At 58.5% G+C, this 18,530-nt stretch overlaps 1 protein-coding gene across 2 annotated transcripts in view; it reads left to right on the forward strand.

Moving 5' to 3' along the window:
* JAKMIP1 (janus kinase and microtubule interacting protein 1) overlaps positions 1-18,530 on the forward strand; it is a 97,354-nt gene that overhangs the window by 20,038 nt on the left and 58,786 nt on the right. For both annotated transcript variants that reach the window (XM_066387647.1, XM_066387648.1), the window contains exons 2-3: positions 13,666-13,928; positions 16,273-16,767. In XM_066387647.1, the coding sequence (XP_066243744.1) occupies positions 13,800-13,928; positions 16,273-16,767 (624 nt within the window). In that variant the 5' untranslated portion in view covers positions 13,666-13,799. The remainder of the gene's footprint in view (positions 1-13,665; positions 13,929-16,272; positions 16,768-18,530) is intronic.

An 18,530-nucleotide genomic window follows, 5' to 3' on the forward strand; every position in this document is an offset into this window, starting at 1 on the left:
GCCATAGGTCCCTACCCCTGGTGTAAATGCTCACAACACATTCAGTTGAACGAGTATTGACTGGTTTCCTGTCTTCCCTGCTCTGAGCAGCGCCTGCATGCATGCCCCTGCCGCTAAGGCTGTGGGGAGCTCCTCTGAGCTTCCTTGGGGTAAACTGGGTATTGGCCCTTGGGCGGGCAGTTTAGGGCGAGTCCCGTATGGTGCCCCCACTCACCATGTCCCGTCCTGGAGCCTGCGTTCCTCTCCCACCTGTTTGCTGGGTACTTTTGAGCAAGTCCTTGACATTGTCACAATTTTCTCATCCCTAAAACAGGGCTGTGGCCACGCCCACTGTTCAGCACTATGGTAAGGAGTGCGTGTGAGTGCCGAGAGAGGAGCCAGGAAGGGGCAGGCTGTCGCTGTGGGGGTGGTGCCGGTGCCGCCTGCAGGGGACGGGGCACTGTCCTCTCCACCCACAGGGGGACGGGGCACTGCCCTCTCCACCCACAGGGGATGGGGCACTGCCCTCTCCACCCGCAGGGGGACGGGGCACTGCCCTCTCCACCCGCAGGGGGACGGGGCACTGCCCTCTCCACCCGCAGGGGGACGGGGCACTGCCCTCTCCACCCGGTGCTCAGCAGGGCCAGATGGAGCAGGTCTGACACTGGAGAATTGACTTCGGTGTCACAGATCTACCTAGTCTCAGCCTGTGTCCCACCTTGTCACCAGGAATGCCTGCCTTCTGCACCGGTCTGGGGGTATTTCTCTGCTCACATCTCCTCCATGACTTCCCGTGGCCTGAGGCTGAACTGGAAATTCCTGTACACACTGGACGAGGGTGGGAGGCCCTTTGGAACTTGCTGCAGCCTGTCTAACACCCCCGGCCTCCCTGGGAGCTCTGTGCTGCTCTGAGGACAGGGAGAGTGTCTGAGGGAAGACTTCTTGTGGGAGGTGGTGCTTGAACTTGGCCTCTGAGGAATGAATAGCCTTCCCGGTGGAGGTGGAAAGAAGGGCTGTGCGGGCCGGTGAGCCGCGCCGGCAGGGTGCAGCAGTCTGACTGGGTGGTGCCCGACCAGGCGGCTGGGTAATAAGTGAATTGAAGAGCAGGTGGCTGTGGGCTGGGCCAGAAGGGGCTTCATTTGCTGGGCTGCAGCGTTGGGCGGGGAGCCTCTTTCTGGGCTGAAACGCACCCCTTCCTGTTCCTTTTTTGATTCAAGTCTTTTAAAGGGCTGGAGTCAGCTGACAGGTTTGTTGCCTAATTGCTGAGGGCACAGAAGGCTCCCCTGCAGTTCCTGAGCTCGTGCCACTAGGCCTTGGAACGCCACCGACTTTCCTTACCCTTCGGTGGCAAATCCCTTCTGGGCATGCAGATGCGCCATGGTGGGGGGGGGGGCTCCCTTGCCAAAGGCTTGATGGGAAAGCCGCGGAAAAGGCGGAGGGTTCGGAAAAGGCGGAGGGTTCCGAACCGCCCGTTCACGGGTGTGCTTCCCTTCCGCACCCAGCGGCTCCTGCCCCGCCCCGCCCCGCCGGGCGCCCCTTCTCTCCCTGCAGGGGGCTCAGCACGCAGTGTCCATCAGCCTGTGGGACACGCTGGCTGCCTCCCTCCCTCCAGGGCGGGACCCTGGCCTGACGTGGAAGGATGGGCCTGGAGTAAGTCTTTAGTAAGCACCTGCTGTATCCCGCGCCGGGCTGGACTCGGCGACAGGCTGTGTGATCCTGACATTCCGAGCTGGGAGGGGCCTCAGCGAGCCACTGTGCCCTTCAGTTCTCCGTGGGAACGGGGCGTGCGGTGTGGCGCAGGAGAAGGTCGTAGGTGGCATGTGGGCAGACGTTATAATAGCAGTTGTTTTAACGTGTACTAGAGAGAAGAGAACCAGCATGTTAAATAGACCTCTGGTTTTGTGCCTGTTATCTTAGAGTAAGGCCCTGAAGGAGTGCACACGTTCTTAGAACGTCATTTTGAAGAAAAATATTAAGCAAATAAGGGTAAGTTTCAAAGGGTCACGAGGGCACTTTTGTGGGTTCGTCCAAATGTTCTTTTATCTTGATTGCCGAGACTTTGTGCCGTGCATTAAAAGTGTGAACTACACCTCAGGAAAGTGGACGTAAGAAAGCACGTGCTGTTTGCATTTTATGCAGAAATCACAGCAGCTGCGGGATGGCTGAGCTTTGCAAACGCTGTCTGGCCCGATGCTCGTTTTTTCAAAGGATGAAATGAGGCCCAGAGAGAGGCAAGTGCTGGCGATGTTGGCCAGGTGTTTGGGCCAGGTGCAGGAAGGGCTGGCTGGGCTGCATTGTGTAGCTTTGACAGGATTTGCCTATTTAGTGCCAAGGAAGGTGGGCGTGATGGAGGGGCATGGGCGTGGCTTCTTCCCGGAAAACAGGCTGTCTCCTGATTGGCAGGTAGGTGGTGGTGTGGGTTTATTAGACTTGCTGAGGGCTGCCCCCTTTGTCAGAAGATTCTGAAGATGTCCCACTTGCAAGACGAAAGTTTCCTAAATATCATGATCAGTTTAAATTTAAGGGGATAGTCCCAGGCGACCTTTTCAGATGTCACGTTTGCTCTCTCGGAGACATCTGCGTCGTGAGGGCTGACGCAGACTTTTCTGGTGCCGGGTCTTACCTTTACTGTCGCGGCATGCAGAGCACCCGCAGGACCCCTCGGCAGGGTGTTGTTGCTGATGGGGGATCCTGGGAGCCGGGCTGCCGGAGTAAATAAGGCGGCTTCCCCCCAAGGGGGCCAAAGCAGGAATGTTAGGGCAGCTTGTTCAAGCTGCAGTGGGCTGTCAGGGCCAGACCTCGGGCCGATTTGGCTTTTTTTGCTTCCATTTAGGTCACTGTCTTTGGTTAGGCAGTTTTATTTCAGGTTGATTCATTGGCTCTTTCCTCCCTCCCTCCTTTCCTCCCTCCCCTCCCTCCTACCCTCTCTCCTTCCCTCCCTCCTTCCCTCCCCTTCCTCTCCTTCCCTCTCTGTCCCCTTCTCCTACCTCCACCCTCTCTATTTCTCCTCCCTCCCTCCCTCCCTCCCTCCCTCCCTCCCAAGATGGTTTATAGAGTATTGGGCACAGTGCTGAGGACTGCAGTTGTTACTACGTGAAGTAACCAGGCCATCGGCTGATGTTCCGTGCATCTGTCATGTGCCTAGCACTGTGTCAACTGCTTTTTCTCACATCTGGTTTCCCTCTCACAACAACACTGTGAGTTAGGTCTGGTGATGGAAGCCTCCCGGTTACAGACGTTTGTTTCCTGAGCTTGCCTGAGGACAGCCTGCTTCAGCTATAGAACCAGGTGGCTTCTGTTGGGGGCTGATATGACTATCTTGCTAAAATGAAGGAACTTAAGACTGGGACACAGATATATCATACTTGTCCTCTTCTTCCCATCACGGTTGAGGGAGCTAATTTTAGAGACCCACATTTTCAAAGGTGTTTCCTACCCGCAGCATCAGGGTAGTTTTCTGGGGCCCAGATGGAGCCGGTTGGGTTTTAGGGAGGAAGCCAGACAGACGCTGATGCTGGGGCCGCCGGCTCCGTGGGCTCTTCGTCAAGGTCCACTGAGGCCACCGAGGACCGGAGGTGCTGCCCGCGAAGCCGGGTGGAGAAGCCCGTGTCTATTCCTGGATGCAGAAACCTCTGGGCGCAGCGAGCCGGGCTGTGTCCCTGCTGCGTCAGGCGCTGGGCGGGCCGCTGGGGACACTGAGGTGAATGCACCGCAGACACGGCCCTTTAAGTTCCCGGCACAATCGTCAAGGTCTAGGCAGTCACAGCTCTGGCGGATGGCAACCACGTCCCAGTCCCCGACCCTGGGCAGGTCGCACAGAATTTTGGGGTCACAGCTTCCCCTTCTCTAAGATGGGGGCGGGGCAGGAAAAAATAGCATCGGCTTTGGAGAACGACAGAGCTCACTGAGCTAAGGACAGGCAATGTAACTCGGAACAGGGCCCGCACTTGGAAGGTGCCCGCTTCTCCCCGTCCGGTGTCCACTCTGGTGAACTGTGCCTGGCTGTAGGGGAAGCGGGTGGGGGCCCCACCTGTGTCCTCCACCTTCCACCCCCAGGGCCCAGCGGAAAGCAGCTCCGTACACTCTGCAGCGTGGTTCTAGAGAGGACGGCTGTGGCATTGGCCTTGGAGGCCCTGCAGTGTGGGCGGGTGCGGACGCGAGGAGAGGGGTGCTTCTGGCGCACAGGGGAGCGAGGCAGGGGACAGAGGTGCCCTCGGATGTCGTCACCGAGGTTCTGAGACAGGCCCGGGAGCCTGGGCGGGCAGGGCTGGCCGGGTCTGCGCCAGCCAGGTGGCGAGTGGGGAAGCTGAGCGCTGGGAGCGGACACGGGTGGGAGGAGGAGGGGGCCTGACGCTGGAGAGACGGCATGGAGGCTGGACTCGCGAGCAGGTGTGAATCTTGAATTGACACAGTGTCCCACCCGCTGCCGGTCACTTGCTTCTGGGAGGAAAGGCCGTGAAGATGCCGTGTGTGGGGATGGAATTGGAAATTAATTTTGTCTTCCTTTTTGGGAGATTTATTTTTTGGTTAGCATGGTTTTACTTCTATCATGAAGACTACGACTTATAAAGAGAGGACCTGCCAAAGCAATCTGGGGAGTTGGGTCTTTGCCTCTGCGCCGGCCCTGTGCCCACTGGCAGGCAGGGAGCGCGCCCCTCACGTGCCTGTCGTGGAGGGAGGCCACGTGCTGCCGCGGAGCCGGGAGGACCGGGCGGGCGGGGGCTCCTGGACACGCCCGCTCACACGTTCCCGTGGGTTTCGGGCAGTCCTGAACTGAAGCTCGGGGTCCTCGGTTGCTTAGGAAGAAACAGAGGCAGGGGGCAGCCCTGTCCTGCTCGGGGAGGGCGGGGGACCCGCTGGGCCGAGCCAGCAGTCGGGGCTGTAAGCAGATCAGCCCCACGGAGCATCTCACCGGGAAGGGCAGGTGCTCTGCTCGCGGTCTGAGATGGATGCGCCGTCGCCACCCGATCATCGCATTCTAATCGGCATTCAACTTGGAACGTGCTCGGCCTGGGTCAGCGCTGTCCAGGTCACCCTGCCCACAACGGTGCCGGAGAGCTGGCCGACAGTGTGCATTGTACCTGGTCTTCCTTCCGTCTCTCACTCCCCTCTGAGCGCCAGGCCCGGTGTGGGGCCCCAGAGCACAGACGCGGCCAGTCCAGTCCTCGCTCTTACAGAGGGATGTTCAAGGTTGGGAGCTCTGGGCGGGAAGAGGTTTCTGTTTTGTGTTCCCAGTGCTCAGGACAGCGTCCGGCAGAGTAGAGGCTCGATCAGTATTTGTTGAATGAATGAACGACGGGATGGAGTGAATGAAGGATTGGGCAGAAGCAGTCGGTGGGCGGTGCCATGAATGAGGATTGGGCAGAAGCAGTCGGTGGGCGGTGCCATGAATGAGGATTGGGCAGAAGCAGTCGGTGGGCGGTGCCAGCCCAGTGTGGCCCGGGAAGCCATGTCAGAGGGCAACCCAGTGGCTGGGGGCTGGCTGGAGCGATTGTGGAAGTCTCAGGGGGAGGAGTCCTGTGAGTGGGGGAGAAGAGAGCCCTGGCCCTCTGGGCAGAGGCAGGCACGGAGGCAGGACCCACGCCTGGTGGGGTGTGGGTATTGATGGGAGCCCAGTGGAGGGGAGTGGGCATTTGGAGAACTGACACTGGATTTCGGAGAAAGCGGAGGCAGATGCTCAGGCTGTAGGTGGCAGGGGTAAGGGGACCAGTGAGGACTCCAGAGGGAATGTGTCTGGTAGCACTGCCCTTGGGGACGGGCAGCAGAGCCAGTGACGGGAGGAGAGGCATGTGGCCCTGCGTGCTTGCCACGCTGGGGTTCTGTCCGACAGACAGTGTGTCCATTCTCCTTCCTGTCGCTTGAACAAGCACACTGACCACCAGCCGGGTGTCCCTTTGTGGGGGGACAAATTCCCAGGTCACGGATTTTGACCTGGTGTCAGTTAAGAGTCCCATGGCTCCCCTCATCCCCCTTTGTTCTTCTGACCTCGGTCACTTACTCCCCTTCTGGGACACTTCATGGCCTTCCAAGTGCTGTCACACCCATTGTCCCATTCGGTCCTTCCTGCGGCCACCTGTGAGGTCGCTGGAGTGATGTGGCCAGGGCACAGCCAGGCTCGCGTAGGACTTGAAGCCAGGCCGGCAGCTGCTCTGTCCCAAGCTCTTCCTTTCTGTCCCGTTGTGTGACTTTTCCTCCATGGGGCCTTGGCCATTCCTTGATTCTTGCCAGTCTTTGAAAAGCAATGAACATTTTTTTTTTCCTGCTAAAGATGCAACACAGAGTCTTTTGTAGATATGTTAAAAGATGTGTCTAGATAAAATTCAAACCCAAACAACATGACAAAACCCCCCAGTATCGTTACCCACTTCAAGGATCTTTACTTCCAGTGCCTCACTTAGACTCGCACCTGCCCCCAGGACACACTCCATAAACTGTTGTGTGAGTTCCTTGTTTGCAGTTAGCAGACCACAGGCCACATCTGGTCCACAGGTGTGCTTGGCTTGGGCTGCACAATATTTAAAACTATTTTTTTTTGAATTAGAGTAGATTGATATAAGATTGGGAGATCACATAAAAGCCAATTTCTGTTGAGTCTAATCAAGAACCTCTTAGTCCCGCTTTCGAATATCCCCTGGAGTTAGGCCGTGCCCCCCTCCCCCCCACCCCCGGAGGTGGCTAGGAGTCACCTGGTCTTTCCCACACGGTCCACTCACCATGCTCCCTCTGGGCCTGTGGGACGCATCCCAGGTGTGTGGTGGCTGCCCTACCTCCAGGGCATGGACATAGCACAGTCTGTTAGTGAAATCACAGAGTGCAAGGAAGCCTTCGTGGTGGGCACAGAGGTTGTTTCCAATGTTTGCTCTCTCTTTTTTCTTTCAGGTGTGAGGAGGGGGGAGATAGTGAGGAAGAGTCCTGCATGTGCCCCGACCAGGATCCACCCGTCAACCCCTGTCTGGGGATGATGCTCGAATACTGATCTATTTTTAGTGCCTGAGATTGATGCACGCCAACGGAGCTATCCTCAGCATCTGGGGCAACGCTTGAACCAATCAAACCATGGCTGTGGGAAGGGAAGAGAGAGAGGGAGAGAGAGAGAGAGAGAGAGAGAGAGAGAAAGAAAGAGAGAGAAAGAGAGAAGGGGGAGGAGGAGGGGGAGGGGTGGAGAAGCAGATGGTCACTTCTCCTGTGTACCCTGACTGGGAATCGAACCCAGGACTTCCACACACCAGGCCATACTCTGCCGCTGAGCCAACGGCCAGGGCCAAATTACTTATATTGATTGCACAAACGGCACTACAGCAATCACGGGGTGCAAAGTGGAACTTAGAAATCACCGATGTGGACCCATGAACAGCGCTGTTTCTGTCTCTCCTGGGCTGTGCCACGGGCCGTAGGGCTCACAGCTGCTCCCCTCCCAGGGATCCCAGGTCTTTCCCAGATTCAGCCTGGGTTGGCAGACCGCACAAGTCATTTATTCAGCCATCCCCTGACTTTGAGGTCCTCGGGCGACTTTCAGTTTTCATTGTGATGCAACAGTTCAAATGGCACTGCCCTCCGCATCCTGAGGCATCTGGCTTCTTCCTTGTGGGAATTCTTTCCTTAGAGTAAACGCCCCAGTATTACTGAGCCTGGGCTTTGTAAGGCAGCACGATCTGTTTGAATTTCGGTATATAAACCAGAGTTACTCAGAAATTTTTAAGGGCCAATGAAATACAAATGTCTGTTAATAAAACAGCTAGATTCTATAGGATAAACTCTGTGTAATGCTCAGAGGAAGGACGTGACCCTACAAATCCACCTCTGCATCTTTGCTAGGGGGCCCCTCCACAGAGCTGCTGGTGAAATGAACCAGAGTTGTTGCGCAGAAGGCCCCTGACCCCTGGGCTGGGATTTCTGCCCGTGAGATGGTATTTGGGTTTCACTTGTCTTGGAGCCGATTCTAATTTTTTACCAGCATCGTGTGGATCTTGTTATAAAAATACCAGGCTGTGTGGGCGTGGAGGCAGGGAGCTGGGGTGGAGATCTCCCCGCCCCCCAATAACCGAATCGTCCCCGGCAACGTGCGTCAGCTCTCCTAGCCTCACGATTTGCGTCTGCAGTTTGGAGGGGAAGGTCCCTCCCTGCCTCACCTCGTTGGTCGTGAAAGTGCAGGTGCAAAAGGAGGCGGAACCGCTGTGTTCCAAGGGGAGATGTTGCCATGATGCCCCATGCTGAGTGCAGTGCAGAGCAAGCAGGGTCCGCCCGGACTCGGCGCCCAGAAGCTGGTCATCTCGTCGTCACGGTGCTGTGTCCCGTCAGCCTTGTTCCTGAATGTCCCGCGTCCCGTGGCTGCTGCGAAGAACGCCCAGAAACAGGAGGGGTTTCACACACAGGACTGGACTCTGCCATCGTTCTGGTTCTGGAGGCCAGAGGTCCAGAATCCACACGTTGGCAGAGCTGTGCTCCCTGTGCGGCTCTGGGGTGACCCTCCCTGCCTCTCCAGCTCCGCTGGGCCAACGGCGTTCCTGGGCTGTGGCCGCATCACCCCCGTCTCTTCTCTTCTCTTCTCTTCTCTTCTCTTCTCTTCTCTTCTCTTCTCTTCTCTTCTCTTCTCTTCTCTTCTCTTCTCTTCTCTTCTCTTCTCTTCTCTTCCCTTCCCTTCCCTTCCCTTCCCTTCCCTTCCTTTCTCTCTCTCTCTCTCTCTCTCTCTCTCTCTCTCGGCGCCTTCTCTTCTGCATGACTGTCCTCTGTGTGTTTCTTACAAGGACATTTGTCACTGGATTCAGGGCCTATCCTAATCCAGGACGATCTAAGCCTGAGATCTTGAACTTAATAATTACATCTGCAAAGACCCTTTTTCCGAACGAGGGCACGTTCAGAGGTTCCGAGGAATACTTTCTGAACATTTCTGTGCGGGGAACACCCTTCTCCGACCTGTGCCGCTTGGGAACCGCTGCCCAACCACAGCTCTGGCCCTGCCTCCATTCACTGTGTTCCTGTGTCTTCACCCTTCCGCCTGCTTCTAGAAGCTTGTCACCGAGAAGCTTCGCTCTCGTGAGGGTGGAACTTTGCGGGGACCAGACCAGGCCCTGGTGCCCAGGGCATTGGCTGATCTTGGTGAGCTCTGTGTCAGGCCAAGGCTGAAGTGGCTTCAGTCGAGTCTGGCATATTAGCCCGGGCTCAGCACACACGTGCCTCCCGTGAGCAAGTCCTGTTGGCTTGACCGCGAATAAGTCGCTCAGATCCACTGCCTCTGGCCGTCTCTCAGCCACACCTTGTCCCGACTCCCGCCACCTTGTTGGTCCTGCTCCAGCAGCCCAGATGTCCTCCAGGCAGCATCGTGATCGCAGGGAGGCCCGTGTGGTGCTTCCTGTGTGCCCCCGGACCCCTCGCGCCCTCCCCTCCCTCTAACGGGCAGGGCTGCCACCCCCCACGCCTCGGAGGTGCAGAGGCCCAAGTCAGAAGCCACAGCAGACGATCAGAGTTGTGCTTAAACTCTGTCCACGGCCAACTTCATTTTTTTTTCTGTCAAGCAGTAATAGAAACAAAATTCGATTGATCTGGAAGAGAGTAAAAGAAGAGTGTAAGCATCATCTGTAATCTCCCCACTCGGGGACTCACTGCTGACATTTGAGAGGTGTGGCTGTTTGTCCTCACCACCGTGTCTCTGGGTGCATGGCCCGGAGCCCAGAAAAGTCTCAAAAATGGGTGACCAAGTAAAAAGAAATGAACAAATAGATCTATTTTTAAAAATTGAGATCACAGATTATATTTATGTTCTGACTCTACCCGGTTACTCTGAGGACACTCACCTGTCTCCGTGAGGAGTTTGCCGTCATGGCTTTCCTGCCATTGAGGTGACTGTCCCTTATGGCTGAGCCTCATGTTGATGGAGGGACATCCGAGTATCTGTAGAGAGATAGGAGGTCTGGCTGGTGCATTCCCAGAGGTGGGCGGTCAGGCCACAGGACGGCACGACGAGGGGAACACTCCCTGTCTCCGGGTGCTGTCAGAAGCCTGCTAACCCTCCCTGAGCACTCCGTCGGGGCACTGGGAAACACCGCCCTCTCCTGTTCCACATGGTAGAACTGCCTCCATCCTTGCCTTCTGATTTCTAGCTGAGATGGACATCCTGGTGTCCCCGGCCGGGGCTGGCAGGTGGCAGTCGACCTGTTCACAGCCATTGGGGACCTGAGCTTGCTGGACACACCGGCAGTGATGAGACTTCTCCCCCGCTGCCTGCTGCACCTCTCCAGACTGCCCACCCGGCTCCTGACCCCACCCCTGCTGCACCTCTCCTGACCCCCACCCCTGCTGCACCTCTCCTGATCCCCACCCCTGCTGCACCTCTCCTGATCCCCACCCCTGCTGCACCTCTCCTGACCCCCACCAGCTCCTGACCCCCACCCCTGCTGCACCTCTCCTGACCCCCACCAGCTCCTGACCCCCACCCCTGCTGCACCTCTCCTGACTCCCACCAGCTCCTGACCCCCACCCCTGCTGCTCCTCTCCTGACCCCCACCAGCTCCTGACCCCCACCCCTGCTGCACCTCTCCTGACCCCCACCAGCTCCTGACCCCCACCCCTGCTGCACCTCTCCTGACCCCCACCCCTGCTGCACCTCTCCTGACCCCCACCCCTGCTGCACCTCTCCTGACCCCCACCCCTGCTGCACCTCTCCTGACCCCACCCCTGCTGCACCTCTCCTGACCCCCACCAGCTCCTGACCCCCACCCCTGCTGCACCTCTCCTGACCCCCACCAGCTCCTGACCCCACCCCTGCTGCACCTCTCCTGACCCCCACCCCTGCTGCTCCTCTCCTGACCCCACCCCTGCTGCACCTCTCCTGACCCCCACCCCTGCTGCTCCTCTCCTGACCCCACCCCTGCTGCACCTCTCCTGACCCCCACCCCTGCTGCACCTCTCCTGACCCCACCCCTGCTGCTCCTCTCCTGACCCCCACCCCTGCTGCTCCTCTCCTGACCCCCACCCCTGCTGCACCTCTCCTGACCCCCACCCCTGCTGCACCTCTCCTGACCCCACCCCTGCTGCACCTCTCCTGACCCCCACCCCTGCTGCACCTCTCCTGACCCCCACCCCTGCTGCACCTCTCCTGACCCCACCCCTGCTGCACCTCTCCTGACCCCCACCCCTGCTGCACCTCTCCTGACCCCACCCCTGCTGCTCCTCTCCTGACCCCACCCCTGCTGCTCCTCTCCTGACCCCACCCCTGCTGCTCCTCTCCTGACCCCCACCCCTGCTGCTCCTCTCCTGAACCCCACCCCTGCTGCTCCTCTCCTGACCCCACCCCTGCTGCTCCTCTCCAGGCTGCCCACCGGCTCCTGATCCCACCCGGCTCCTGACCCCCACCCCGCAACGCAGTTTCTGCTGAGGCCGTGGACCCCGCCTTCCTGAATCCGATGGCCAGTTTCCTGCCCTCGTTTCGACGTCTTGGGAGCTGCCCCCTGTTGACGCCTTCTTTCTTCTAGGGGCGCTTTCTTAGCTCCCCAGCTCTCCTCTTTCTCCTCTGTCCACAGGCTCCTGGTTTACAGTCATCCTTCCCGATTCCGTCTCTTCTCCCGACCTCCTAAGGCTGGCATTCCTCCACGTTGGGATACTGTCTTCTCACTCTGCATTTTCTCCCAGGGTGGTCTAATCCCAGTGCCACCACTGTCCAGCTGTGTGGCCTTAGGTTGCTTACTTAACCTCTCTGTGCCACATTTTTCTCATCCCTAAAATGGGCCCAGTAACTATACCTACCTCTGCAGGTGCTGTGCGGATTAGACGCTCCTCAGCTCCCATCACAGGTCTCAGTACATAAATAGGTGCTTCATAACTTTTTTAAAAATTTTTATTTTTTGCCCTGGCCGGTTGGCTCAGCGGTAGATCGTCGGCCTGGCGTGTGGGGGACCTGGGTTCGATTCCCGGCCAGGGCACATAGGAGAAGCGCCCATTTGCTTCTCCACCCCCCCTCCTTCCTCTCTGTCTCTCCCTTCCCCTCCCGCAGCCAAGGCTCCATTGGTGCAAAGATGGCCCAGGAACTGGGGATGGCTCCTTGGCCTCTGCCCCAGGCGCTAGAGTGGCTCTGGTCACGGCAGAGCGACGCCCCGGAGGGGCAGAGCATCGCCCCCTGGTGGGCAGAGCGTCGCCCCTGGTGGGCATGCCGGGTGGATCCCGGTCGGGTGCATGCGGGAGTCTGTCTGACTGTCTCTTCCCGTTTCCAACTTCAGAAAAATAGAAAAAAAAAAAATTTTTTTTTTAAATTTTTTATTGTCATTTATTCATTCAGTGATTATTTATGGAGCACCTCTGGCAGGCTGGGCTCTGTTCTAGGCACAAGGGACACAGCAAGGAACAAAACAAAGCTCTGCTTGCTGGGAACTCACAGCTATAAGAAATTACACTACGTGGTTTGTCATATGGAGAACGACACTGAGGCAAAGCAGCGGGAGGGAGACCAGAGACAGGCCCGCAGAGGCCGTGCCGCGGTGTGGGGGGGTGGGGCTGGGAACCGTAGTGCCTGGGGCTGCAGGTCGGGGCTCAGCTGGGGCCCCTGAGAGCCCGTTCACACTGCTTCCCCGTCTGGACCCTGTGACTGTCATCACGTAGTGCCTGGGGCTGCAGGTCGGGGCTCAGCTGGGGCCCCTGAGAGCCCGTTCACACTGCTTCCCCGTCTCGGCCCTGTGACTGTCATCACGTAGTGCCTGGGGCTGCAGGTCGGGGCTCAGCTGGGGCCCCTGAGAGCCCGTTCACACTGCTTCCCCGTCTCGGCCCTGTGACTGTCATCAGCCCTCAGCCTCCGTGGACCTCAGTTTGCTCATCTGTGACGCCAGGCACCTCGTAGGGCGGTTGTGCAGATTGATGGGAAGTGACGTTGGTGTCGCGTCCGGGACACAGGGTGACAAGCTGTTCCTCCGGGATCTGTACGAAGGGCTTTGATGCTGTTGTCCTGTGGGCTCTGACAGCAGCCTTGCCACACGAGTGGGGGTTCCCCAGGGAACTGTGAGTGCCAGGAGGCCTTCAGCTTATCAGGGCACCCCCACTGGTCAGGCGATCACCTTGGGCCTGGCCAGGCAGAGACAGAAGCCTGGAGGGCCTGCAGGGTGCCGTGCGTGGCTGTCACCTTCTCTTTCTCCGGGGGCCTTCACTGCTCCCCTGGGCTGGCGTAGGCACCTCCGCTGGGCTCTGAGCTAGTGGTTTGGGGTGAGCAGTGCTGTGTTAGTCTGGGGGGAGGGAACCCCTACCCTTTATGAAGTCTAAAAGTTTAGGAGTATGGTCCTCAGACCGTGCGGCAGTCACCTGGGTGTGCGGAAGGGCTTCTGGGTGCCCTCGACCTCCCGCATGCCTGGAGCTCTGAGCTCTGCACTCCTCCAGGGACCTGTCTTCTGAAACAAGCCCCAGGCGGCCGAGTCTCACTGACATTGGCAGACCGCGGCCCCCAGGGCGCTTTGGCAGGTGTAGTCTCAGGTTCTCAGGGGGTGGGCCCAGGTCTGTGCTCCGGAGCGGCCTTCCAGGTGGTTCTGATGCAGCCCTAATCTGAGAAGCCGCGGGTCAGCGTGTGAAGGGCCAGGCAGCGACTCGGTGAGCAAGGGCCTGGCCTGGGGAGGGCGGCCTCGGCACCTGTCGCTGCCTCCGTGTTTGAGTGCCCCAGGCCAGGGGCCCCCAGCCTCCCCCCCGCCCAGTTAACCGGCTCTCCTCCACCCCCAGGACCCCGAGTGATGGTGGTTTCCGTGGAGGACGAGCTGAGCCCTGCGCGACTGGTTAGCCCGGCGGAGCTGCTGGCGGGGCCTGCTGGCTGGCAGGTGTGAACGCGGACTCTCAGCATCTCACCGAGGGGAAGCATGTCGAAGAAAGGCCGGAGCAAGGGCGAGAAGCCCGAGATGGAGACGGACGCGGTGCAAACGGCCAACGAGGAGCTGCGGGCCAAGCTGACCAGCATCCAGATCGAGTTCCAGCAGGAGAAGAGCAAGGTGGGCGGGTGGGGGCGGGGCTGGGGACCCCTGCGGACATACTGTCCTGGCGGTGCAGGCTCAGCCTGGGTGGGAGTCCCGCCCCGCCACAGCGTCCTGGGACCTCAGACCAGCTCCTTAACTCCCTGCCACCGCTGTAGCTTCCTGCGGCAGGAGAGGGATTTTTTTTTTTTCCTTCAGCTGTCTCATATGATTTTGGAGGCTCACAAATCTGAAACTTGCAGGGCAGGCAGCTGGGAATCTAGTAAGAGTTGGTGCTGCAGTCTTGAGTCCAGAGGGGAACTGCAGGTCGAATCCCTTCCTCTCTGGGGAACTCAGTCTTTTTAGGCCCTCAGCTGACTAGGCGAGGCCCACCCACAGTGCGGAGGGTGAGCTGCTGACATGAGTGTTAAACGTAGCTAAAAACATACCCGCACAGCGACATCTAGACTTGTTTGTCCAGGTAACCTGGCACCACGGGCCTGCCATGCTGATATGTCCCATGAACCATTCTCCGGTTCAGTAACTGGCCGGGGGAAAGGTACGCGGCAGTGCAGATTTGGGGGGTGACCCGCTCCCGTCCTTCTGAGTCCAGATCACTGGCGACCGTAGCCCGAAAGTCAGGGTGGTGTTGCCTCCTAGGAAGGAGAAGGCCAGGAGCTCTCTGTCCCTCACTGAGACTTCACGGTCAGTATTTCAAGTCCTGGCTTCCTGGCACTCGGTCTGTGAGGAAAAGGTTATGATTCCAGCCCGCGGGCGAGGTGGGGCCAAGACACACCGGTCCCTTGTTTTGCTTCTGTGATCGGGGCTATTTGGTGTGAGAGGATGGGGACCTTGTCTCTGCCTGGTGGGTTTCATTGGCTTCCTTCCCTGCTGTTTGTCATGAGTAAGGATTCATCAGCACCCAGCTGACCTGGTGAAACTCCTCACCTGAAACGGAGTTCCCGCGTCAGTATGCCGCAGAGAATGTGGTCTGGGGGAACGCGGCCGGTTTCCCTGGAAGCGGCTTGTCCACGGGACTGCTTCCGCTCTCGGGAGGCTGGTGTTATTTAGAAAACAAAAACAAACGGGTCATAAAGCATTCCTGGGGACCGTGTGGATTGTGGGATGTGTTAAATGAAAAGGTCAAATAATGCTTTGGGGAATATATTAAGAAGACACTCTCTTGGTACCTTTTATGAATAATGTTTTCAGCTGTTTGCTGACCACATATACACTCAGGCAGGGTTGGCAGCCTGGCATCAGCTGAACACCAGCTCTGTGGCCAGGTTCCCCGGGGGGAAGCCTGGCTTTGCCCGTTGGCAGCCCCTTGCCCAGGCAGGTCATGGGAGCTTCTCTGAGCCTCAGCTGCCTTGTGGCAAAACAGAGCATCCCCTGCCCACTGGGGCTGGAAGGGGTCAGCGTGGGGGATGCTGGAGCCCCCAGCCCAGGCCAGAGCCGCTCCCCTGCCCCGCCCCTCTCTGCCTCCACCTGCCCCTCCCCTCTCTGCCTCCACCTGCCCCGCCCTTCTCTGCCTCCACCTGCCCCGCCCCTCTCTGCCTCCACCTGCCCCGCCCCTCTCTGCCTCCACCTGCCCCGCCCTCTCTGCCTCCACCTGCCCCGCCCTTCTCTGCCTCCACCTGCCCCGCCCCTCTCTGCCTCCACCTGCCCCGCCCTTCTCTGCCTCCACCTGCCCCGCCCTTCTCTGCCTCCACCTGCCCCGCCCTTCTCTGCCTCCACCTGCCCCGCCCCTCTCTGCCTCCACCTGCCCCGCCCTTCTCTGCCTCCACCTGCCCCGCCCTTCTCTGCCTCCACCTGCCCCGCCCCTCTCTGCCTCCACCTGCCCCGCCCTTCTCTGCCTCCACCTGCCCCGCCCTTCTCTGCCTCCACCTGCCCCGCCCCTCTCTGCCTCCACCTGCCCGTCTTCTCCAGCTCCAGAGTCCAGGGCGTGGGGACTGCTAATGGATTTCTGGTTTAAAATTCGTTGTTTTACTGAGAGAGAAGATTTCTGCTGTGCGTGTTTTGTGACTGATAGAGTGCCGTCCTCGTAAACTGGAAGGGATGTCAACAGTTTGAGGCTCCCCTACAACACCTCCAGGGAAAATCTCATGAAAATATAGTAGGAATGATTCCAGGCGGGCAGATGAGGGTCAGGACTGTGGGGGTGGTGGAAGCGAAAACTGGAGTGTAGGGACCCGGAGAGAGCCTCAGGGTGGTAGGCACAGATAGGTGGGGAGGAGTATGTTAGGCATGGCTCACTCTCCAGCCTTGACCCTGACCCTGACCCTGACCCTGACCCTGACCCAGACCCTGACCCAGACCCAGACCCAGACCCAGACCCTGACCCTGACCCTGACCCTGACCCTGACCGATCTCTCGGCTGCAGGTCGGCAAACTGCGCGAGCGACTGCAGGAGGCCAAGCTGGAGCGCGAGCAGGAGCAGCGGCGGCACACGGCCTACATCTCTGCGCTCAGGGCCAAGCTGCACGAGGAGAAGACCAAGGAGCTGCAGGCGCTGCGCGAGGTGCTCATCCGCCAGCACGAGCAGGAGGCGGCGCGCACTGCCAAGATCAAGGACGGCGAGCTGCAGCGGCTGCAGGCCACGCTGAACGTGCTGCGCGATGGGGCGGCCGACAAGGTCAAGACGGCGCTGCTGGCCGAGGCGCGCGAGGAGGCGCGCAAGACCTTCGACGGCGAGCGCCTCCGGCTGCAGCAGGAGATCCTGGAACAGAAGGCGGCGCGCAAGCAGGCGGAGGAAGCGCTCAGCAACTGCATGCAGGCGGACAAGACCAAGGCGGCCGACCTGCGCGCGGCCTACCAGGAGCACCAGGACGAGGTGCACCGCATCAAGCGCGAGTGCGAGCGCGACATCCGCAGGCTGGTACGTGCGGCCCGCGGCCCTCACCCCTGCCCTGCCTGCGTGCACCTCTCCTTCTGTGTGTGTGTGTGTGTGTGCGCGCGCGCGCCATCCTTCCTCCCCGCACGCATGCAGTAAACTCCGAGTTTGCAGACCCCCCTGAGCCCCAGGCATCGTGCTGGGTGCAGGGCTTCCGGCAAAGATCCTGCTGTCCTAGTTGTGGTCAGCGGGCTTTGGGTGCCCGGTCTCTTCTCGCTAGGTGTGTGATCCGTGGTAGATCACCAAACTGCCCAGAAGCACACGTTTCTTACCTGTGAAATGAAGTTAATGATAGCGGGCAAGGTGGCAAGAAAGGACTGTGGTAGCATATCAAGGTGCTGGACACTTATTTATTCATCTAGTCAGTAAACCAGGAGCAAATTTACACCTTTCAGTTAGATGTAAAGAAGTCGGGACAGGCCAGCCGTCCTGTTGCAACAACTATAGAAACATAATATAGCAAACTGGCATTTTTTAGAGATTGGAAAGCTGTGGAAGCTGTGAGGTCTAGGAGAACTGAAATTCAAAGGGAGGGGAAGGAGCCCTTCCCGGGTAAGTTGACAACTGCCAGCCAAGTTCTTCCCTGGGAACTTTTGCTGACCCTGGTGGGTGTTGGGAATGGGGCTTCTCCAAGCAGTGAGATTCTGTTGGAGGTTAGAGAGGCGAGTAGGACTCCTTGGCATCTCTCAGGGTCGGCATAAAAGACAGGAAATGGAAGAGCCCCCAACACTAGGCTAGTTTGCACCATAGACTAGGCACTGAGTCCCCAGGGGGTAGGGGAGGCCGTGAGCCAGAGGGGAAGGCAGAGTGGTGTCTCTCGTAGCTGTACCGTGCTTGGGAGTTATTATTATTTTTTTTGTATTTTTCTGAAGCTGGAAACGGGGAGAGACAGTCAGATAGACTCCCGCATGCGCCCGACTGGGATCCACCCGGCATGCCCACCAGGGGGCGACGCTCTACCCCTCCCGGGCGTCGCTCTGTTGCGACCAGAGCCACTCTAGCGCCTGGGGCAGAGGCCAAGGAGCCATCCCCAGCGCCCGGGCCATCTTTGCTCCAATGGAGCCTCGCTGCGGGAGGGGAAGAGAGAGACAGAGAGGAAGGAGAGGGGGAGGGGTGGAGAAGCAGATGGGTGCTTCTCCTGTGTGCTCTGGCCGGGAATCGAACCCGGGACTTCTGCATGCCAGGCCGACGCTCTACCACTGAGCCAACCAGCCAGGGCCCGTGCTTGGGAGTTATAGCCCACAGGGCAGAGGGCACCTGCAACAGACAGGCCACCGCCTGCCCCTTGAGAGGTTTGTCGGACTTTGAACTTGTGTGGTGCAGGCTAAAAGCCCGAGGCAGCTGCGATTCTCGGACTAGACTTCACAGCCACACCAATAGGGATATTTACAGAGCTGCGTCTTAATTATGAAGACACAGACTGAACCTAAAGGGATGAAAAAGATACGTTACAAGAACACTAACCAAAAGAAAGCTGGTCTGGTGGTTTTAACGTCAATGACATTAAGGCAAGAGGTAAAATTTAAACACAAGTTGGGGCAGTTTTTAATGATAAAGGGATCAATTCAGTGGGAATGTACTTAACAAGACTTCAAAATTTGCATAAAAGAAAAAAACATTTGTCAAAACTAAAAGGAAAATTACAAGGATCGTGGAGAATAGCACACCTATCTCAGCAAGTGAAAGAATGTATAGAGAAGGAAGATGTATGAAATCTAAGCAACACGACCAACTTGAACTCAACTGAC

Source organism: Saccopteryx leptura, chromosome 5, assembly GCF_036850995.1.
Source record: "Saccopteryx leptura isolate mSacLep1 chromosome 5, mSacLep1_pri_phased_curated, whole genome shotgun sequence".
Classification (NCBI taxonomy): Eukaryota; Metazoa; Chordata; class Mammalia; order Chiroptera; family Emballonuridae; genus Saccopteryx; species Saccopteryx leptura.